At 34.4% G+C, this 8204-nt stretch overlaps 1 protein-coding gene and 1 long non-coding RNA gene across 3 annotated transcripts; one reads left to right on the top strand and one right to left on the bottom strand.

The window, feature by feature from the left end:
• The first annotated feature begins 383 nt into the window (after positions 1-383).
• LOC138913775 (uncharacterized) lies at positions 384-1682 on the top strand. 2 transcript variants are annotated; one of them, XR_011419615.1, is made up of 4 exons: positions 384-643; positions 699-773; positions 828-987; positions 1466-1682. It is a non-coding gene; the product is annotated as an uncharacterized lncRNA (long non-coding RNA). The 2 variants fall into 2 exon arrangements; XR_011419616.1 differs by lacking the exon at positions 828-987 and having other exon boundaries at positions 407-643.
• A 3709-nt stretch (positions 1683-5391) lies between these two features.
• Positions 5392-6295, bottom strand: Yeti (yeti). The gene is made up of 3 exons (XM_017151208.3): positions 5907-6295; positions 5660-5840; positions 5392-5604 (listed from the first exon to the last, which is right to left on the bottom strand). Exons 1-3 carry the CDS (start codon positions 6274-6276, stop codon positions 5514-5516), a joined length of 642 nt encoding a protein of 213 aa, XP_017006697.2. The 5' UTR covers positions 6277-6295; the 3' UTR covers positions 5392-5513.
• Positions 6296-8204: the final 1909 nt, after the last annotated feature.

Raw genomic sequence — 8204 nt, 5'->3', positions numbered from 1 at the left:
CCCTTAAGGGTCAATAGGTGGCGTGTGTATTTTTTACAAGAGCAAAAGAGTTATCGAAGAGTGAACACTTCTATGTGAACACTTCTATATGAGTTAAAAAAATTGTAAAATGAAATTTTTGACAAGTATATAATGATTTTAATAACGAATACAACTTTATTTTGTTTATATAAAAAACAAATTAAAAAAAAGTTAAAATAATAAAATAAAAACTTAATAATGAGATAAAATAAAATAATAAATGATAGAATTTTATTTCTTTTTATATTATTTATATTTAATAATGAGCAATTTAGCTGCAGCAATATTTTTAACAATAGCGGTGGTTCAGAAGCAAAACGTTTTCTTTCCTTCCATAACAAGCGGATTTTATTGGTGCTTAGATATATAAAATAAATATATAAGTACCTAATTTTATATACATAGAACTAAACAAAAATAATATTAGCGAATGTTTTTATTGCCATCGATTATACGATATCGGTAGTCGCAATATTAATCGTAACGGATTGCCATAACTACCCAACCCCGCTACCATCACTAACCCAACGTTTGCGCCAAATTTTGTAAACATTGTATTTAATTTGTCTTATTGTACATTTAAAGTGTTATATTTTGTTGTGATCTGAAGTGTCGTCAACAGGTGAGTAACACCATGAGTTGTGCAAGTGAAATACCTAATAATGTGTGATATTTAGCCATGAACAGCAACAGGCACATTCGTCGATTTGTTAAAGAGGAGAAGGAGAAATAGTGGTGCAAAGGACTCCTACGTAAGTCTTTTTTCTTTGATATAAATATTTTAGTGAAATTTTCTTTCTTTTTAGATTAAAGCCATGAGATCGTTGTTGCTGCCAGAAGGGGGCTTAAAAAAACTTGGGGAGGGTTCTCACGGATGAGTTTGTTGTGGGATTTAATGTTGGCCTTTGGCCTTTCTGGAAAAAAAAGCCGTAAACTCCTTTACACATTTCTATGGTGCACTTCACGGTATGTTATTTTTATAACTGTATTTTTTATAATACACTTAGTTTCTTGATTCAATTTCAATCTATTTACTTAGAATGCCATCTGTCTTTAATCCTATTTCTTTCTGTCTTTTTCTGCTTTTCACTTTTAAAACATGGTTTGATGTAAAGAGGCTTGTATAACAAAATCTAAAAATATATATTTAAACCCATGCAGAGGGAATTATAATTTAGTCCAGAAGTTTGTTACGCAGTAAAGGAGACCTTTTCAAACCTATAAAGTAAATCCATTTAACCATGTCCGTCTGTCTGTCGGTTCAAGTTTCAAAAGCGTGAAATAAGTCTACATTTAACTGTTGGTTATTCTTATTTTATATTTATGCTTTTCTAGTCACAATTTTATTCCTGAAAGCTGCAAGGGTATTAAAACTTTGGCTTGCCGAAGTTAGTTTCTGTTCTCATTTTATTTTAAAACACTAAAATCTTATTTTTTTTTTTAGATATTGTTTCAGAATCTGGTAATGCAGAAATATTGATTCCCAAGGCAATTCAATTGCAAAAGAAACGATTTTTTAAAAATAAATCCAAATCAAATAATAACAACAATGAGGCACTCAACAAAAACGTGTCAGCAGAGGAATTTGTTCAATAAATATAAATTAAAAAAATAGAAAAATTGTCTACTTATAATACAATAAATTAATTTAACAAAAAGTATTTTTTCTTGGGAAGTTTCATAGCATTCAGCTTTTTTGGTATTGAAAACACCAACCCCATTTCATATCCCTTTTCGCCACAAAAGGGACCGATAGGTGGTCCCATTTAATACCCCTTTTCGCCACAAAAGGGACCGATAGGTGGTCCGATAGATGGTCCGATAGGTGGCCCCTTTTGTGGCGAAAAGGGGTATAATATGGGACCACCTATCGGTCCCTTTTGTGGCGAAAGGTAATGCAGAACTTCGCCATATGACCACCGCCTAGGACATGCCGTGGTAAAAGTGGATAGAAATTTACATTGCGGGTGGTATGAACGGGAGTTAGTCCCAAGCCCCCGGTGTATGGCGATTTCGCTAGTTCGGGACCAGTCCCGGCGAACTACAGGGTATCTAATGGCTGTGTGTGTGTGTGTACATAGCAGAGCAAATCATTGTTTGTTTTTTACAAATCCAAAGTTTGTCGATAACTTAACATTTGAAAACTAATAAATAGTTTGCTGATCGGTCTTTTGCATTTAAAAAAAACAGAAGCAATTTTAAGGAAAATTTCGACTGTAAAATTCAGCTTAATGGGATTTCTGTAAGGTCTACCGATATTTTAAAATTTAACGTTTACTAAAGAAAAAGGCGCAAAAGAAAAAATTTGCGATATAATCGATTTTTTTTGGCTGTGGTATTTTTATTTTCCCCTTGCGCGGTCACACTTAAATTGCGACAGCAGGATATACATATGTACATACAGACATGCGCCAGCAGAACATACATACAAACATATGGGGACGCGTGACGTCACATCAGGTTAGCCAAATTTTAAAATATTGGGGACTTGGTTAAGGATGCTGAATCTCCAAGAAATTTAAATGCAGTTATTTGCGGGTATGCCATAAGATTATGAACATCACATTTTTAAACCATTTTAACAACATTTATAACAGAGAAATGGCAAAAGAAAGAATTAAAAAAAAACAAATCGAATTTTGGGGCACTTTGGGGTCGTTCTTTGTTCTAAAAAGTACCCCTTACGCGGCTCCTAATTATTTTAGTAATTACTGTGATTTTTCTAGATTATTAGGTCAATCCGTTCTGGGTGGAATTTGCTACTGACCGTTTTTTAATCAAGACAAATATTGATATAGATAGGGAAGGCAGGTGGGCGGGGAAGCCGTGAATCAAATTGTTTAAACATTTGAATTTGTTTAAACAATATGAGCACGTGTAATAAAGAGCAAGAGAATCAATTGGTTTGAATATTTAATGTTCTTTTAATATTATCAATGCGATTTGAATTTTAGTTCACAAAAATCGGTTACAAAATGTCTTATGTCAGTATGTTGTGGAAATGTAAATGAAATATTCTTTTAGCAAAAGGATATCAGTATTATCTTGAATTTGAATTTGAGCGAATCTCAATCCCTTAGTCAGCTGCAATGCACACACCCAAACGTACACACGCATATACATATAAATCTAATGGCTGTGTGTGTAAAATACGCATTTTTTTTATATATTTATTTTGTGCGTGTGTGTGTACATAGCAGAGCAAATCATTGTTTGTTTTTTACAAATCCAAAGTTTGTCGATAACTCAACATTTGAAAAACTAATAAATAGTTTGCTGATCGGTCTTTTGCATTTAAAAAAACAGAAGCAATTTTAAGGAAAATTTCGACTGTAAAATTCAGCTTAATGGGATTTCTGTAAGGTCTACCGATATTTTAAAATTTAAAGTTTACTTAAGAAAAAGGCGCAAAAGAAAAAATTTGCGATATAATCGTTTTTTTTTGGCTGTGGTATTTTTATTTTCCCCTTGCGCGGTCACACTTAAATTGCGACAGCAGGACATACATACAAACATATGGGGACGCGTGACGTCACATCAGGTTAGCCAAATTTGAAAATATTGGGGACTTGGTTAAGGATGCCGAATCTCCAAGAAATTTAAATGCAGTTATTTGCGGGTGTGCCATAAGATTATGAACATCACATTTTTAAACCATTTTAACAACATTTATAACAGAGAAATGGCAAAAGAAAGAATAAAAAAAAACAAAACGAATTTTGGGGCACTTTGGGGTCGTTTTTTGTCCTAAAAAGTACCCCTTACGCGGCTTCTAATTATTTTAGTAATTACTGTGATTTTTCTCGATTTTTAGGTCAATCCGTTCTGGGTGGAATTTGCTACTGACCGTTTTTTAATAAAGACAAATATTGATATAGATTACACAGGAACACAAAATTAAACTTTGTGAAATTTCCACGAACCATTTCAAGTTTTCCATGATATTTGGGTGCTCCTGAGTAAAAGTCCCATACAAAATTATTTTCCATCACCTACAGGTTCCGCGGTATAGCTAAGAATACAAAAAACCGATGTTGGTCGACATTTTGAATTACGTGGCCTATATAATTGGACTAACCTTTATTATTTTCGGTAGGACCTACTCTCAATACATCACGGCATTCCTAAAAAATAGTCCCCATTGTGAACCATTGCCCATGTCTTTGGAATTCGACGCCAAAGTTAAAAATCCCAAAATTGTAGAGATTTTTTTGATGTAAAAACAATTCTGAGGATTAAATCTTGAATGGAAGTAATTTTAACTATTCATTGTATCTATTGTCCATTGTATGCTTTAATTTCGGTTTAAAGCGTTTTCATGAGGACATTTTATTGGATTTATTATACTAATAAAACCGATTTTTTTATTTCATTATCTACTCCTAAATGTTGTCAAATTTTGAATAAGTCATGGCAACCTCTAGAACTAAGAAACTAAAGTACGTTCACTGAACATACATAGAAAAATGTAAATGTTTACTCCCATTCTGTAGGATGCCTTGACTTTTTTAAAATTTGACAACATTAAGGAGTAGATAATGAAATAAAAAAATCGGTTTTATTAGTATAAGAAATCCAATAAAATGTCCTCATGAAAACGCTTTAAACCGAAATTAAAGCATACAATGGACAATAGATACAATGAATAGTTAAAATTACTTCCATTCAAGATTTAATCCTCAGAATTTTTTTTACATCAGAAAAATCTCTACAATTTTGGGATTTTCAACTTTGGCGTCGAATTCCAAAGACATGGGCAATGGTTCACAATGCGGACTATTTTTTAGGAATGCCGTGATGTATTGAGATTAAATCCTACCGAAAATAATAAAGGTTAGTCCAATTATATAGGCCACGTAATTCAAAATGTGGGCAAACATCGGTTTTTTGTATTCTTAGCTATACCGCGGAACCTGTAGGTGATGGGACATAAGTTTGTATGGGACTTTTACTCAGGAGCACACAATTATCATGGAAAACTAGAAATGGTTCGTGGAAATTTTTGGCTGTGTACCTGTGTTATAATTGTACTATTAGACTAATTGGATAAGAAAAGTTACAACAAAGAACTTTTTAAAACACAGGGCGGCAACACTACTGCTATTTTGGCCGCAGCTGTGTTTTTATGTTCTTTGACTGTTTTCTTGAATTTGTTTCTCCCTTAAAAAAAATCCTAAAATTATTCTAAGTATGGGATTTGAAAGATAAGGAGTTCTTCTTTTTTTAAAAACTAACATCAAAACAAACCATGAATCTGTTGCCTGTGATACCTCCGTAAAGTTGGACAATTTCAGCATTTTTCGAACCTTGGGTCCTTGTGCTAAGATCCTTGCTTTCGTAACGAATTCAAAAATTTAGCATCCATCGAGGTACATTTTTGATGCTGCATAGTTTTATTATTAAATTTTTTATTAATAACATTAGTTATACCATAAAAGGAATGAGTATGTAAGAAAACTCCAATTACGTTCATTTATAGGAAAATTTGTGCCTCAATTTGACCTGCGAGATTGTCGTAAGTTTTTCTCAATTTCAAACTGTCTGAGATCGGTTCTCTGCAAAAACTCTTGACGCTCAAAATATCTAAAATGTGGAAACAAATTATTTGGATGTTAGTTGCGCTTGATCTCTAACTTACCCGTATTTGCCCTTGTTATGGGTTCTCAGCTGTTCGTCTATGCCTTCGTCGCTTTTGAAGTTTTTCCAATCCATTTGAGATTTTTCCAGCACTGAGGTTTTTTTTTTCTTTTCTACTTTATTGAAAAGAGAGCCGGTTTTATCTTCATTTACCGGTCGTTTTAATGTCCCGAGCCTTGAACCTGAAATTGGTATAGTCTGCATTACCTTGGGATCGGCAAAACCCAATGTTTTCTCAATTTAAATACGTTTTTTATTCTCCGGTTTGCTGTTGATATTGTCGGCATTTCCTCCCTGATGATCTGTTCTTTGTTTAAGTTTACTCTCGCCCTCAACATCGTTAAGAAAATCGGCCCACAGAGCATCCGATCGTGATTTTTCAGCTTCCTCGTCAGAATGCAGCTCGTCCCTGTCTGTATTGTTGTGGTCGCTTTCAGCGGATACAGACTGTCGCGTAATTCGCAAAACGCGAACGGAATCCTTTTTTGATTTGATGTCAATTTTTTTCTTCGCCCCTCCATTAAAATTATTGTTGCAACCGGTGTCTGAAGTCACGCCATCAACACAATAATCAGCGTCGCTTTCGCAATCCGATGAGTTATTCCCTTCTATATTCATGTCGACTATCTTTTTTTTTCTGTAAAAATGTTCCGAGCTCGTGATTAACCATAGTTTACCGATGTAATATATCTTCCCCACCTTTACAATTTTTTTTTCCACTTCACATATTATTGTATTAATACACAAATTCAACAGAAGACATTTCATTAAAACATTTAATATAAATGTTGATAAAGTATATGAAACCTTTCAAGAGCTCTCTTATTAATGCTAAATACCAAACAAATTACAAAAGAAATTATTTTCGCAAGCAGAGTTTTATCAATTGTTATATAATTATTGCTGACATTACAGTGAACCTTATTGATTTCATATCACTTTTGCAGCCCGCCGCTGTTGCGAAAGACTTGAAACCGTCCATTAAAATTTTTGTTGCAATTTTAAAGCGGAACTGTGTTTCCACAGAGAATCGCTCAAGCGCGCGGCTGATCGGCACAAGCAGCTCCGAAACCGAAAAAAGAGGACGTGCCAACTTAGTGGTCCTAAAAAAAGGGATTAGACCTTAAAACTAATTACAATTTGAGCGGTAGCATATGAAATTTTTTTAGCGGCAAATGAATTGTTCATTGCTATTAGCAAATTTGACGCTGTTGAATATCTATAGCACCTTACTCCCTTAAGCTTCTTGGGCTAGATCCTTTTTTAAAGCAACAATTTGGCCCATTGTAGGCTTACAAAAATTAAAAACAAGTGCAACTTGGTCATTCCGAAAAAAAGGAATAGAAATATCTCTTTTCACGATAAAATCATTTTCCGAGTTCTGTGCTGCTTATGCGGTTATTCCACAACATTGTTCGACTAATGCATTAGAGCATTCATTATAATGTGCGTCAAATTAGCGTCGGTGACTTAGCGGCGATTGTGGAACGGTGGAATTTGGAACATGGGGCCAATTTTAAATTTTTGATTGTTTCGGCTTCTATTGAACAATATTTAATGCAAAATTGTTCAGAATGAAAATATCTATCGATCTAAATAGGTTACAAGCCTATCCGACTTCTAGAAATATATTAAAAATCTATTCAAAAAATCGTGCCCCCCAATTTTCTTTATTGCTCCCCTCACAGAGGTTGTACCAATATGCACGGTAAACATGATTATTGGGCGTTAATTCAAGCTTCTTGTCAGAACAAATATCATTAAGCTAAAGCCGTCAGTTTTTGAGAAAATCGCCTAACAGTGAATGCACCGCGGATTTTCCCCAGACAAAATAGGGGGGCAAATATTAAACTGAACAGGGCTCCACTCTCAGACGTTGTACCAACATGCACGGTGTATTGGCAGATTGTGGATCGCCCAAAGCAAGTTCAGTGAAAAAACCATAAAGATAAAGCAGCTTTTGAGAAAATCGCTTTACAGTGGGGGAAGAAAAAATGTTAAAAGAAGTGCCGCCAAATTCAAATTTGAACCAGTAAGTTCCAAATTAATTTAAAAAACAAGAAAGGAAGCTACCTTCGGCCAGCCGAAGCTTATATATCCTTGCGGATAAAAATTGCTCACTCGGTGCAGTTCCAGGGATTCCAGATTCAGCGTTTCGATTTATTTCAATTTTGTTTTTAAGTAGTCAAGAATCAAAACGCCTACTTCCTACAAAGATACAATGAATTTTCTTATATTTGATTGGGAGCCTTAAGATATAGTGGTCCGATCCGGCTGGCTCCGACATATGTACTACCTACAATAGAAAGAAGACCTTCGGGAAAGTTTCATCGCGATAGCTTTAAAACTGAGAGACTAGTTCGCATAGAAACGGACAGACGGACAGACGGACATGGCTAGATAGACTCGGCTATTGGTGCTGATCAAGAATATATATACTTTATGTGGTCGGAAACGTCTCCTTCACTGCGTTGCAAACATCTGACTGAAATTATAATACCCTTTACAAGGGTATAATTAACTAATGCAGTACGGTTAACAAAAAG

This window comes from Drosophila takahashii, chromosome 2L (genome assembly GCF_030179915.1).
Source record: "Drosophila takahashii strain IR98-3 E-12201 chromosome 2L, DtakHiC1v2, whole genome shotgun sequence".
In the NCBI taxonomy this organism is placed as follows: domain Eukaryota; kingdom Metazoa; phylum Arthropoda; class Insecta; order Diptera; family Drosophilidae; genus Drosophila; species Drosophila takahashii.
This window is presented reverse-complemented; position numbering and strand designations above follow the sequence as displayed.

Excerpts from the sequence above, each read along its gene's own strand:
- Yeti (XM_017151208.3), bottom strand. The coding sequence starts at position 6,276 with ATGAATATAGAAGGGAATAACTCATCGGATTGCGAAAGCGACGCTGAT. Across the intron at positions 5,841-5,906 it reads CAAACCGGAGAATAAAAAAC|GTTCAAGGCTCGGGACATTA; the intron begins GTATTTAAATTG and ends TACCAATTTCAG. Across the intron at positions 5,605-5,659 it reads CATAACAAGGGCAAATACGG|ATATTTTGAGCGTCAAGAGT; the intron begins GTAAGTTAGAGA and ends TCCACATTTTAG.